The 13278-nt window shown below is 46.0% G+C and overlaps 1 protein-coding gene across 1 annotated transcript in view; it reads right to left on the bottom strand.

The window, feature by feature from the left end:
* Window positions 1-3014: 3014 nt before the first annotated feature.
* The window catches only part of LOC139406072 (diacylglycerol kinase beta), a 154788-nt gene continuing 144524 nt past the window's right edge, over window positions 3015-13278 (bottom strand). Inside the window, exons 24-26 of the mRNA XM_071148539.1 lie at window positions 6124-6244; window positions 4269-4329; window positions 3015-3554 (exon numbers count right to left, since the gene is read on the bottom strand). Of these exons, the coding sequence (XP_071004640.1) occupies window positions 3450-3554; window positions 4269-4329; window positions 6124-6244 (287 nt within the window). The 3' untranslated portion in view covers window positions 3015-3449. The remainder of the gene's footprint in view (window positions 3555-4268; window positions 4330-6123; window positions 6245-13278) is intronic.

Below are 13278 nucleotides of genomic sequence, written 5' to 3'. Positions count from 1 at the left end.
CCTAGGCAGTCAACCCACTGTTCCTAGGCAGTTAACCCACTGTTCCTAGGCAGTTAACCCACTGTTCCTAGGCCGTCAACCCACTGTTCCTAGGCCGTCAACCCACTGTTCCTTGGCCGTCAACCCACTGTTCCTAGGCAGTTAACCCACTGTTCCTAGGCCGTCAACCCACTGTTCCTAGGCCGTCAACCCACTGTTCCTAGGCAGTCAACCCACTGTTCCTAGGCAGTCAACCCACTGTTCCTAGGCCGTCAACCCACTGTTCCTAGGCCGTCAACCCACTGTTCCTAGGCCGTCAACCCACTGTTCCTAGGCAGTCAACCCACTGTTCCTAGGCAGTTAACCCACTGTTCCTAGGCAGTTAACCCACTGTTCCTAGGCAGTTAACCCACTGTTCCTAGGCAGTTAACCCACTGTTCCTAGGCAGTTAACCCACTGTTCCTAGGCCGTCAACCCACTGTTCCTAAGCAGTTAACCCACTGTTCCTAGGCAGTTAACCCACTGTTCCTAGGCAGTTAACCCACTGTTCCTAGGCCGTCAACCCACTGTTCCTAGGCTGTCAACCCACTGTTCCTAGGCCGTCAACCCACTGTTCCTAGGCCGTCAACCCACTGTTCCTAGGCAGTCAACCCACTGTTCCTAGGCCGTCAACCCACTGTTCCTAGGCCATCAACCCACTGTTCCTAGGCCGTCAACCCACTGTTCCTAGGCCGTCAACCCACTGTTCCTAGGCAGTTAACCCACTGTTCCTAGGCCGTCAACCCACTGTTCCTAGGCCATCAACCCACTGTTCCTAGGCAGTTAACCCACTGTTCCTAGGCCGTCAACCCACTGTTCCTAGGCCGTCAACCCACTGTTCCTAGGCAGTTAACCCACTGTTCCTAGGCCGTCAACCCACTGTTCCTAGGCCGTCAACCCACTGTTCCTAGGCCGTCAACCCACTGTTCCTAGGCCGTCAACCCACTGTTCCTAGGCCGTCAACCCACTGTTCCTAGGCAGTTAACCCACTGTTCCTAGGCAGTTAACCCACTGTTCCTAGGCCGTCAACCCACTGTTCCTAGGCCGTCAACCCACTGTTCCTAGGCCGTCAACCCACTGTTCCTAGGCCGTCAACCCACTGTTCCTAGGCAGTTAACCCACTGTTCCTAGGCAGTTAACCCACTGTTCCTAGGCCGTCATTGTAAATAAGAATTTGTTCTTAACTAACTTGCCTAGTTAAATAAAGGTTCAATAAAATAAAATAAAAATGTATGTGTAATACACATCTTCCAGAATATACAAATACTGTATCTGCACATATATAGTTGGCCACTATAGTTGGGACAGTAATATTTTCATAGAGGTAGTGGTATATCTTAGTAGATGGATACCACATTCATACGGGTAGTGGTATATCTTAGTAGATGGATACCACATTCTGCCACACGGGTGTCTTGCCTGTTCAGCTTTTGCCGTTAGGTTTGACTCCTATGTGTAATTTTCAGTTCAGCCCATTTCAATTGATAACATATCTTCCTGTTGCTTCAATGGTGCCATCCAGCAACAAACATGATTTGAATAACACCCACCATTTTACAGCCAGCGAGCCCTCATCCCTGGCCTCCTAGTTTTGCACTCTTGGACACTTCACATTGCGAGCGAATGTTTTTACACTGTAATTAGGAATAGTGTTTCACAGGATAGATCCTCCCGAAATAGCAGGTTCAATTTAGTTCCTGTCCACGCTATGGTAAATCAGACCCCTAAGGCCTGGGGCAGTCAGGGCAGGCTGTTATATACCAGCACTAGCTAGCTGAATCCATTTCAATCTCTAAAAGTCTTCTGGGACATCTGTAGCTGGATGAGGCTTGTTGATTCAACCTATGGATGAGGCTTGTTGATTCAACCTATAGATATCCTACTAGGCAGCAGGTACTACTGCTTATTCAACCTAAAGCTATCCTAGTGGGCACTTCTGATCGGGACTTCTCTCATCTCTACGGTGATACATGTAACATTACAGTAAGGACCTACCCTCCTTCAGTCTCCTCTCCCTCTACACTGAACTTACAGAGGTCCTACTGGGCTCTTCTGATTGGGCAACAGACTTATCTCACATTCTCTAGTGATATATATCTAGTCCACTCCTCACTCCTCACCCCAAACTCCTTTGGTCTTCTCTACACTGGGTTTCTTTCTTCAACCTATAGCTGATCCTACTCGGCACTTCTGAGGGGGACATGGGACTCCGCTCTCATCTCACGTCGCTACAGTGATACATATAAGTAAGGTCCACGTCTCTCTCCAACCTCTTTTGGTCTCCCCTGTACACTGGGCTCTGTTCCACTGATCTGGCTCGAAGGACCAATGGCCTTGCCATTTGGAGGAGAACAATAAAACCAGTCTAAGTTGAGGACCTGTGTGACTGAGTCTCAGAGGGGTTTATACACTTACTAAGATGGTGGGTGACCTGTCTACAGTATGTGAATAAGCCACATGAAGATAAACAGACAAACCTCCAGTCCTTGCCATCTGTTTGACCTGACACCAGATCAGCTATTGATATTCTACAAAACTAGGCTAAAGATGGTTGTTGTGAGCAAATATGCTAGGGGGGAAAAATCCCTGCATGTTAGTTTGAGTTTCCCATGCTTCCCAGGCCATTGTTACTGTGTGTTTTGCCCTGCTGCCACCGTCAAGCGTAAACGAAGCAGTCAATAATAGATGATCTCTTTCCGTTTCATCTCTCAGGCAGTGCAGTGTTCTGTGCCGTGGAGAGACACTGGAGTGAATACTCTACAAGCTCTGATCCATTATTCAACAGGCTCCTCAAAGAGAGAGAGAACTTGCACACACGCACGCACATACACACACGTGCACACACACACACGCACACACACGCACACACACACACGCACGCACACACACACGCACGCACGCACACACACAACACAGCCATACTACTTTCATCTGCTGTATGTCAATCATCCCATCCCTTGCTCTCGCTCTTTTGCGCTCTTTCTTTTCTTCTACTCTTCTCTTCCCAATCCCCTTCTGCTGCTTCTCTCTTTGTCTCTCTCTCTCTTTATGTGTTTCCTTATCACTCCATCTCTCTATCCCTCCATTTGAGATCCAAGGCAGTATCCTAGATGAACCTATATGCTGCTGGCACTGTGTTTTGCCAAGGCAGTGTGGCATTACTGATGGGTCTCGGGCTGAAGCTGAGTCTGGAGCTGAGGTTGACTGAGCTAGTGTGCCAGTGGCAGGGTCAGAGTTCAGAGTTCACAGGAAGTTCTAGAAGCTAGAACATGGATACACAGGAAGTGGTCATTACACTGAGAGGAAGTCAGTTCATTCTGAAGTGGTACTGTAGGTCCAAGGGGCAATGCCTTGGTCTGTGGGACCTATTGAGTTGTCCCGAGGGGTTGGTGAATGTGTTTGTGAAGAGGGGGGAGTTTGAAGTGTCCTCCTCACTCATAGTCCCGACTTCTGTTGCGTCTCTTGAAGAACAAGAAGGGGGTCTTCTGAGGAGGGCCCAGTAGCATGGGAACCTGGTTCTTATGTGTGATCTTGATCTGTAAGGGGAGGAGGGACAAGATGAAACGATATTCAGCAACTCTTGTAGGACAATGGAAGTTTGCTTCAGAAACCAATGTTCCTTCATCCATAGGAGGGACAAGAGGACATTTGACCAGGAAGTGTCCAAAAGTCTGGTCCTTCTTTTCTACTTCTAAATCCTTAACATATAAAGTTATGTTATTTTACCATCATTTCCTGCTAAAGAAATAGCCAGCTTTTCATGCTAACCCACAGATAGAAGATTCACTTTTCAGAGCAACTATCTGACCTTGAAATCCAAATAACCAACAAAGTACAGAACATCGAACACTGTGCCTCAGCTCAGCCTGACATCCCCGCAGGTTCAACTGCATAAAGGAGGATGGGGCGCTGAGGTTTAGGGTGACACACTTCTTTTCTCAACACTATTTAAATTGAATTGTTCTATATATAGCAGAGGGCATTTTGCTGTTGCTACGTGATGTGTGAATGGATTCCAGCGAGCATTTCCTCCTCCTCTAATGACATAACCAGTCAGTGGTACGCTGTGACAAAACACTGTTTCAATTAACACAGCTGTCACAGTGAAGGTGGGGAGTGTGATGGAGAGGGATGGAGGGAAGAGAGAAGGAGAGAAGGAAATTAAAACGGCATAGGGAGCAGGAAGGGAGGCAGGTGGAGGTGTAGCGTGGGTGTAGGGTGTGTGTTAGTGTGTGTGGTGAGTCTCTGACCGTGCATGGGGGCTGCATCCAAGGCTCCCCATCGATCTGCATGGGAAGCAGCCGGGATGTCCTGTGAGTAGAGAGATAGGGGGTCAGAGTCAGATCACATGCACCTCTGAGGCCCGATTTTCCCATTCATACTGTCCATACCATCCCAGGACCAGAGTCAAACACTGCTGTCTTTGTTCCCACAAGTCCTTTTCCCAGTCAGGCCCCCACTCTAAACAAACTCACAGACCTGCCCCCCCCCCCCACACACACACACACACACAAAGATAGTTTAAGCCTTTCATGTATGCCTCACCAGCTAGGGAAACTCAGTATGGGAGAATGACTGATGAATGTTATTTTAATTCTGTTTTCGGAAAATATTAAGGGTAGGCTGAAACTGGTGAGGGGAAAGCTTTGACTGAGTACGCTATAAACTGTACTTTAACTGGCCTTACTGTGAATGTTTAATGGAGCGGGAACTGCTAGAGCAACAACAACATGTGAACTAATTCCACTTTTCTAAAACAGATTGGTTGGTTGGCATATCCAAAAGTGGCCTGAGTGCCCTCAGACGTGTGAAAAAGCTAATCTGTCAGGCCATGATGACCAGACTCTCTGTGGCTGTAATGAGTGAGTCAGCAGGTCAATGTTCTGTTTACTGGACACAGAGGCTCAGAAGAAACTTCTGTTTTAAAGAGTGTGAAGTGAGGAAGAGAAGGGAGCAGGAGACACTTCCGTTTTAAAGAGTGTGAAGTGAGGAAGAGAAGGGAGCAGGAGACACTTCTGTTTTAAATATTGTGAAGTGAGGAAGAGAAGGGAGCAGGAGACACTTCTGTTTTAAATATTGTGAAGTGAGGAAGAGAAGGGAGCAGGAGACACTTCTGTTTTAAAGAGTGTGAAGTGAGGAAGAGAAGGGAGCATGAGACACTTCCGTTTTAAAGAGTGTGAAGTGAGGAAGAGAAGGGAGCAGGAGACACTTCTGTTTTAAAGAGTGTGAAGTGAGGAAGAGAAGGGAGCAGGAGACACTTCTGTTTTAAAGAGTGTGAAGTGAGGAAGAGAAGGGAGCAGGAGACACTTCTGTTTTAAAGAGTGTGAAGTGAGGAAGAGAAGGGAGCAGGAGACACTTCCGTTTTAAAGAGTGTGAAGTGAGGAAGAGAAGGGAGCAGGAGACACTTCTGTTTTAAAGAGTGTGAAGTGAGGAAGAGAAGGGAGCAGGAGACACTTCTGTTTTAAAGAGTGTGAAGTGAGGAAGAGAAGGGAGCAGGAGACACTTCTGTTTTAAAGAGTGTGAAGTGAGGAAGAGAAGGGAGCAGGAGACACTTCTGTTTTAAAGAGTGTGAAGTGAGGAAGAGAAGGGAGCAGGAGACACTTCTGTTTTAAAGAGTGTGAAGTGAGGAAGAGAAGGGAGCAGGAGACACTTCTGTTTTAAAGAGTGTGAAGTGAGGAAGAGAAGGGAGCAGGAGACACTTCCGTTTTAAAGAGTGTGAAGTGAGGAAGAGAAGGGAGCAGGAGACACTTCTGTTTTAAAGAGTGTGAAGTGAGGAAGAGAAGGGAGCAGGAGACACTTCTGTTTTAAAGAGTGTGAAGTGAGGAAGAGAAGGGAGCAGGAGACACTTCTGTTTTAAAGAGTGTGAAGTGAGGAAGAGAAGGGAGCAGGAGACACTTCTGTTTTAAAGAGTGTGAAGTGAGGAAGAGAAGGGAGCAGGAGACACTTCCGTTTTAAAGAGTGTGAAGTGAGGAAGAGAAGGGAGCAGGAGACACTTCTGTCTGCGGGACTCAGCTCTGGTTTTGGTGACGGAGACACAACGGGATGGAAGTGGGGTGGAGGGATGGATGGAGAGACAGAGGGGATAGTTGCAGAAAGGGTCCTGACCTGATGGTGACGTTAGCACATTGGGCCAGTCTGCGGCCAGCACTCTTCAGTCCTGAGTAGATCTTCCCCATCTCCATGGCACCCTCCAGACCCACCACCTCTAACAACTGGTCGCTCAGGTCTGGGAGAGGGAGAGGGAGATCAGTTAATACTTTCTGAGCAAAGAAAGAACAAAGGAAATGGAGAATGGTAAAGTGCATTAACGAGTTTTGAAGAGTTTTAGTTAGGTCATAGAAGGGCGCTAAAACAGCTAAAGACAGGCTGTAGTACCTTTTGATTGTGGCCCCTATTTTTTAAATAAATCAAATCAAATGTTATTGGTCACTTACAGATATAAAGCAGATGTTATTGCGGGTGTAGCGAAATGCTTGTGTTCCTAGCTCCAACAGTGCAGTAGTATCTAACAATACGCACAAATGTAAAAGTAAAAGAATGGAATTAAGAAATATATAAATACTGGATCGAGCAATGTCGGAGTGGCATTGACTAAAATGCAGTAGAATAGAATAGAGTATATACAAATGAAATGAGTAAAGCAGTATGTAATCATTATTAAAGTGACTAATGTTCCATTATTAAAGTGACCAGTGATTCCAAGTCTATGTATATAGGGCAGCAGCCTCTAAGGTGCAGGGTAGCATAACCAGTGGAAGGTGGCTAGTGATGGCTATTTAACAATCTGATGGCCTTGAGATAGAAGCTGTTTTTCAGTCTCTCTGTCCCAGCTTTGGTGCACCTGTTGAGGAACTTGAAGCTTTCCACCTTCTCAACTGCTGTCCCGTCGATGTGGATAGGGGCGTGCTCCCTCTGCTGTTTCCTGAAGTCCACGATCAGCTCCTTTGTTTTGTTGACATTGAGTGAGAGGTTATTTTCGCTGTCTCGTCATTGTTGGGAATCAGGCCTACTGCTGTTGTGTCATCTGCAAGCTTGACGATTGAGTTGGACTCGTGCGTGGCCATGCCGTCATGGGTGAACAGGGAGTACAAGAGGTGGCTGAGCACCCTTGTGGGGCCCCTGTATTGAGGATCAGCAAAGTGGAGATGTTGTTTCCGATGTTCACCACCTGGGGGTGGCCCGTCAGGAAGTCCAGGACCGAGTTGCACAGGGCGGGATTCAGAACTAGGGCTCCGAGCTTAATGATGAGCTTGGAGGGTGCTATGGTGTTGAATGCTGAGCTATAGTCAATGAACAGCATTCTTACATAGGTATTCCTCTTGTCCAGAGTGATAGGGCAATGTGCAGCGCGATGTGATAGGGCAATGTGCAGCGCGATGTGATTGCATCATCTGTGGATCTTTTGGGGTGGTAAGCAAATTGAAGTGGGTCTAGGGTGTCAAGTAAGCTAGATGTGACATGATCCTTAACTAGCCTTTCAAAGCACTTCATGGTGACAGAAGTGAGTGCTACAGGGCGAAAGTCATTTAGTTCAGTTTGCAGAGTACATGAACAATAGTGGACATCTTGAAGCAAGTGGGGAAAGCGGACTGGGATAGGGAGCGTTTAAATCCAGCCAGCTGGTCTGCGCATGCTCTGAGGACGCGGCAAGGGATGCCGTCTGGGCCGGCAGCCTTGTGAGGGTTAACACATTTAAATGTCTTTCTCACGGCGGCCACGGAGAAGGAGAGCCCACAGTCCTTGGTCGGTGGCACTGTGTTATCCTCAAAGAGGGCAAAGAAGGTGTTTAGCTTGTCCGGAAGCAAGACGTTGGTGTTCGCGACGTGGCTGGTTTTCTCTTTGTAGTCCGTGATTGTCTGTAGACCCTGTCACATACGTCTCGTGTCTGAGTCGTTGAATTGCGACTCCACTTTATCTCTCTACTGATGTATTTTTATTCATCCTCTCGTTAAGAATACACACATCCTCATCTGCTTATGGTTCAGGAACTTTAGATAGCTAAAGAAGATAATTAATGCCTTCATAAAGCACCCAGGAAATAGATTTTCCGCATACAATTTAAATAGATTCTTCAACTATTCAGGTCTGGTTTCTTCCTCTACTTTCTACCCACTACAATCTCAATGTCTCTCATTTGCTCCCTCTCACTCTCTGTCTAACTTAACCATATCCCCAGTTAATCAGCCATGTCAGTGTGAGCAGATCTCAGGTGCTCCTGAACTGATTAACAGTGCAGGGCCAGTGCTCTGCCAGCTGACCACCTAAAGATATCCTGCCTAGTTTATCCACACAGAGAGAGCTGAGCCTGCCTGTCTGTCTGCGATAGTGAATCACTGGAGCCATCCTCAGCCCAGTGAGGGACATACACACGCAGAGACACGCACAAACACATACACACACAGCACTGATCGGACCATCTCAAAGGGCCCCGTACCTAATTTCACTCCTGTCCCATACAAGCCCTAACATGCAGGGATGCCTGTTTTGACTGACTAGGTTATAGTCGAATTGTGACAGTGTGTGTGTGTGTGTGTGTGTGTGTGCAGTCATGCCTGTTTTGACTGACTAGGCTATAGGGGGACTGTGACTGTGTGTGTGTGTGTAGTCATGCCTGTTTTGATTGACTAGGGCTATAGGCGTGCTGTACGGCCCTGGGCAGTTTCACATCGCTGTCACCCGAACCGTTCTGCCTTTATGCAACAAACAGGAAACGGTCGCGTGGCTGCTTTATTTGAGAGGGAGGGAGGAGACGACTGGCTTGGCTTGCACAAGGGATCTGATGCAAGCTGAAGCTTGTGTGAGATGAACTGTCATTGGTGGTGAACACTTAGTAATGTACACAAAGGAAATGAGATTACTTCCACAAAGTCTGTGAGAGGTCAAAGTGGCTATACATTGTTCTCGCTAAAATGATCTATATCTTCAGCACAGCTGAGCAGATGAGACAAAATACACACACTAGTGTGAAGTATTGGATTTTTACTTCTTTGGAGTTTATGCTTATTTTAAGTTAGATTTTGACTACTTAAAGTCTTTATAAACATACTGTTGATGCTGTGCTGCATTCTGTGGAATCGCAATACATAAAGTACCGGTCATGTGTGTTCCATTTTAAGAATTTAGCCATTTCGTGCTTCACGCTAGATGCTGTTAAAGTTCATATGGGAATAAGTAAGTCAGTAAGTCTCTCGCACTCTTAAATATTTTACATGACAATTTTGCAGCAAATGACAGATGAGGGATGGGGTGAACCATTCAAAATCACCAAAGGTAAAACACAAGTAAAGATGCTGGCTCCACAGCATGACACATTACCTATGGGGTTAAAGCAAATACAACTGTAAAGTATCATTAATACACTGGAAACTACAAACACACAGTGTAATCCTACAGCGAAATCTGATGTTTAATGTACTTCTGCTTTGACTTTAGTTTTCAGAGTGAGTCATCCTAAATACATTTTGTGGTCTCAATTTTTTCTACACAACTGAAATGATGCTTGGGCTGAGAAAGCAGTATTTGACATGCACAGAAAATAACTGATTGCTGTGAGAATAGATCTGCTGGGTTTCACCGAGGAGACAAAACACCCTTGCCATGGGGACAAATGGGAACAAATAGCCCTGTAGCCTCTCCCCTTTACCCCTGTGCCCCGGGTATATGCCCACTCATCAGTTATGGTCACACCGTCCTTAATCAACCAGCGGGGAAACCATCCTAAATCAGTCAGAGCAGGGGAAATCACTCTAAATACAAACATCCCCCATCCCTCTGCCTGCCTGCCTGGCCTATGGGGGCCATTTTGTGCTCCTGTGCCCTGGATGCCCCCTGACTGATCAGACATGGGACACATCCTAAATACAAACACCCCCATCTTTCTGTTTCCCTGGTCCACTGGGGACATTTAACCCAGGGCGTCCCAGTGGTGGTGGCTATTTTGCCAGCCAATGCCTCGTCCTTCCACAACCCAGGGGACTAGACTAGAGCACCAAGGACGCGTCTTAACTAAACCCTCGACATGTGTCCCACATGGCACCCTATGCCCTAGGGGTCTGGTCAAAAGTAGTGCACTATTTAGGGAATTGGGTGCCATTTGGGATGCAACCTCAGGCTCAGTCCCAGTAGTTTTTCCCAGAAAGAATAATAGGATTGCGATCCATTAAGAGAAAACTGGGCATGAATAGCCCTGGATTAGTGGCGGAGGGACTAGTGACACTATGAACGCTATGCAGCCACTAGTACATACGCAGGTTTCACATGACAGATGGGACTCTACAGGGACTGGACTATCCAGAAACAGCAGAGCTCTTCTTGGTACATGAGATGATTTAATAAGAGCAGAGCTGAGTAAATAAACACATAGAGAATATTCAACCTAATAGAACATGTTCTATATCTAATAGCTGGATATATTCATTGCCTAATAATTATATAGCAAAATGTTAGAAATGTTATACAAATGTTAAATATTTACATATTGTATTATGTTACTTTTGTTTATTACATTGATATATTCCTATATCCTTATAATTAAAATTCCTTGGACACACCTACTCATTCAAGGGTTTTTCTTTATTTTTTATATTTTCTACATTGTAGAACAGTGAAGACATCAAAACTATGAAATAACACTTATGGAATCATGTAGCAAACAAAAAGTGTTCAACAAATCTAAATATATATGTTATATTTGAAATTCTTCAAAGTAGCCACCCTTAGCCTTGATGACAGCTTTGCTTATCCCAAAACATTTTGGTTGAAGCCAGGGGATTGTGGAGACCAGGTCTTCTGATACAGCACTACATCACTCTCCTTCTTGGTAAAATAGCCCTTACACAACCTGAGGTGTGTTTTTCCTGTGGAAAAACAAATGATAGTCCCACTAAGCGCAAACCAGATGGGATGGCGCATCACTGCAGAATGCTGTGGTAGCCATGCTGGTTAAGTGTGCCTTGAATTGTAAATAAATCACCAACAGTGCCATCAGCAAAGCACCCCCACACCATCACACCTCCTCCATGCTTCACGGTGGGAACCACGCATGCAGAGATCCTCCATTCACCTACTCGCCGCCTCACAAAGACATGGTGGTTGGAACCAAAAATCTCAAATTTGGACTCATCAGACCAAAGGACAGATTTCCAACAGTCTCATGTCCATTGCTTGTGCTTATTGACCCAAGCAATTATTTTCTTATTATTGGTGTCTTTTAGTAGAAGTTTCGTTGCAGCAATTCGACCATGAAGGCCTGATTCACGCAGTCTCCTCTGAACAGTTGATGTTGAGATGTCTTACTTGAACTCTGTGAAGCATTTATTTGGGCTGCAATTTCTGAGGCTGGTAACTCTAATAAATGTACCCTCTGCTGCAAAGGTAGGGCTATCTTCTGTTTACCACCCCTACCTTGTCACAACACAACTGATTGACTCAAACGCATTAATGCCAAAAGATGGCGCCGAAGAACATGGCTGACGTTTTACATTCTCCCAACCAATTGTGCTATTTTGTCATTTTCTTTGCGTTTTGTGTAACTTATTTATTTACTTATTGTGTACACAATGTTGCTGCTACCGTCTCTTATGACCAAAAATAACTTCTGGACATCAGAAAAGCAATTACTCACCGTGGACTGGAAAAACTTGTTCCTTTAACAAGTCCGACGAGCAGGTTATCCTGCTTTCACTGGAACAGGCCCAGATCCACGCCTTTTGCGTGAAGAAAAGACGCCAGAAAAGGGGCCGCAAATCGGGCATCCTTTTGAGAATCCGGAGGCGAGCGAGTAACTTCCACTGCCTTCGATTCTTCTTGCTAATGTGCAATCATTGGAAAATACAATCGATGACCTACGATTAAGATTATTTTACCAACGGGACATTAAAAACTGTAACATCTTATGTTTCACAGAGACGTGGCTGAACGAAGATACGGACAATATAGAGCTAGCGGGATTTTCCATGCACCGACAGAACAGAGACGCTACCTCTGGTAAGACAAGGGGTGGGGGTGTGTGTCTTTTTGTCAATAACAGCTGGTGAGCGATGTCTAATATTAAAGAAGTCTCGAGGTGTTGCTTGCCTAATGTAGAGTACCTTATGATAAGCTGTAGACCACACTATCTACCAAGAGAGTTCTCATCTATATTATTCGTAGCCGTCTATTTACCACCACAAAATGAAGCTGGCACTAAGACCGCTCTCAACCAGCTCTATAAGGCCATAAGCAAAGAAGAAAATTCTTACCCAGAAGCGGCTCCTAGTGGCCGGGGACTTTAATGCAGGCAAACTTAAATCAGTTTCTCCACATTTTTACCAGCATGTCACATGTGCAACCAGGGGAAAAAAATCCTATACCACCTTTACTCCACACACATATATGTTGCATACAAAGCTCTCCCCCGCCCTCCATTTGGCAAATCTGACCATAACTCTATCCTCCTGATTCCTGCTTACAAGCAAAAACTAAAGCAGGAAGTACCAGTGACTCCCTCAATACGGAAGTGGTCAGACGACGTGGATGCTACACTACAGGACTGCTTTGCTAGCACAGACTGTAATATGTTTCGGGATTCATCCAATGTCATTGAGGAATACACCACCTCAGTCATCGGCTTCATCAATAAGTGCATCGATGACGTCGTCCCCACAGTCGTCCCCACAGTGACTGTACGTACATATCCCAACCAGAAGTGTGAAGTGTGAACTGAAGTGTGCACGAGAGCACCGGCTATTCTGGATGACTGTGTGATAATGCTCTCAGTAGCCGATGTGAACAAAACCTTTAAACAGGTCAACATTCACAAAGCTGCTGGGCCAGACGGATTACCAGGACGTGTACTCAAAGCATGCACGGACCAACTGTCAAGTGTCTTCACTGACATTTTCAACCACTCCCTGACCGAGTCTGTAATACCTACATGTTTGAAGCAGACCACCATAGTCCCTGTGCCCAATGGAAGCTAAGGTAACCTACCTAAATGATTACTGCCCCGTGTCACTCACGTCAGTAGCCACGAAGTGCTTTGAAAGGCTGGTCATGGCCTACATCAGCACCATCATTCTGGACACCCTAGACCTACTCCAATTCGCATACCGCCCCAACAGATTCACAGATGACGCAATCGCAATCCACACTGCCCTTTCCCACCTGGACAAAAGGAACACCTATATGAGAATGCTATTAATTGACCACAGCTCAGCGTTCAACACCATAGTGCCCACGAAGCCCATCACTAAGCTAAGGACTCTGGTACTAAACACCTCC

This window comes from Oncorhynchus clarkii, chromosome 3 (genome assembly GCF_045791955.1).
Source record: "Oncorhynchus clarkii lewisi isolate Uvic-CL-2024 chromosome 3, UVic_Ocla_1.0, whole genome shotgun sequence".
Classification (NCBI taxonomy): domain Eukaryota; kingdom Metazoa; phylum Chordata; class Actinopteri; order Salmoniformes; family Salmonidae; genus Oncorhynchus; species Oncorhynchus clarkii.
This window is presented reverse-complemented; position numbering and strand designations above follow the sequence as displayed.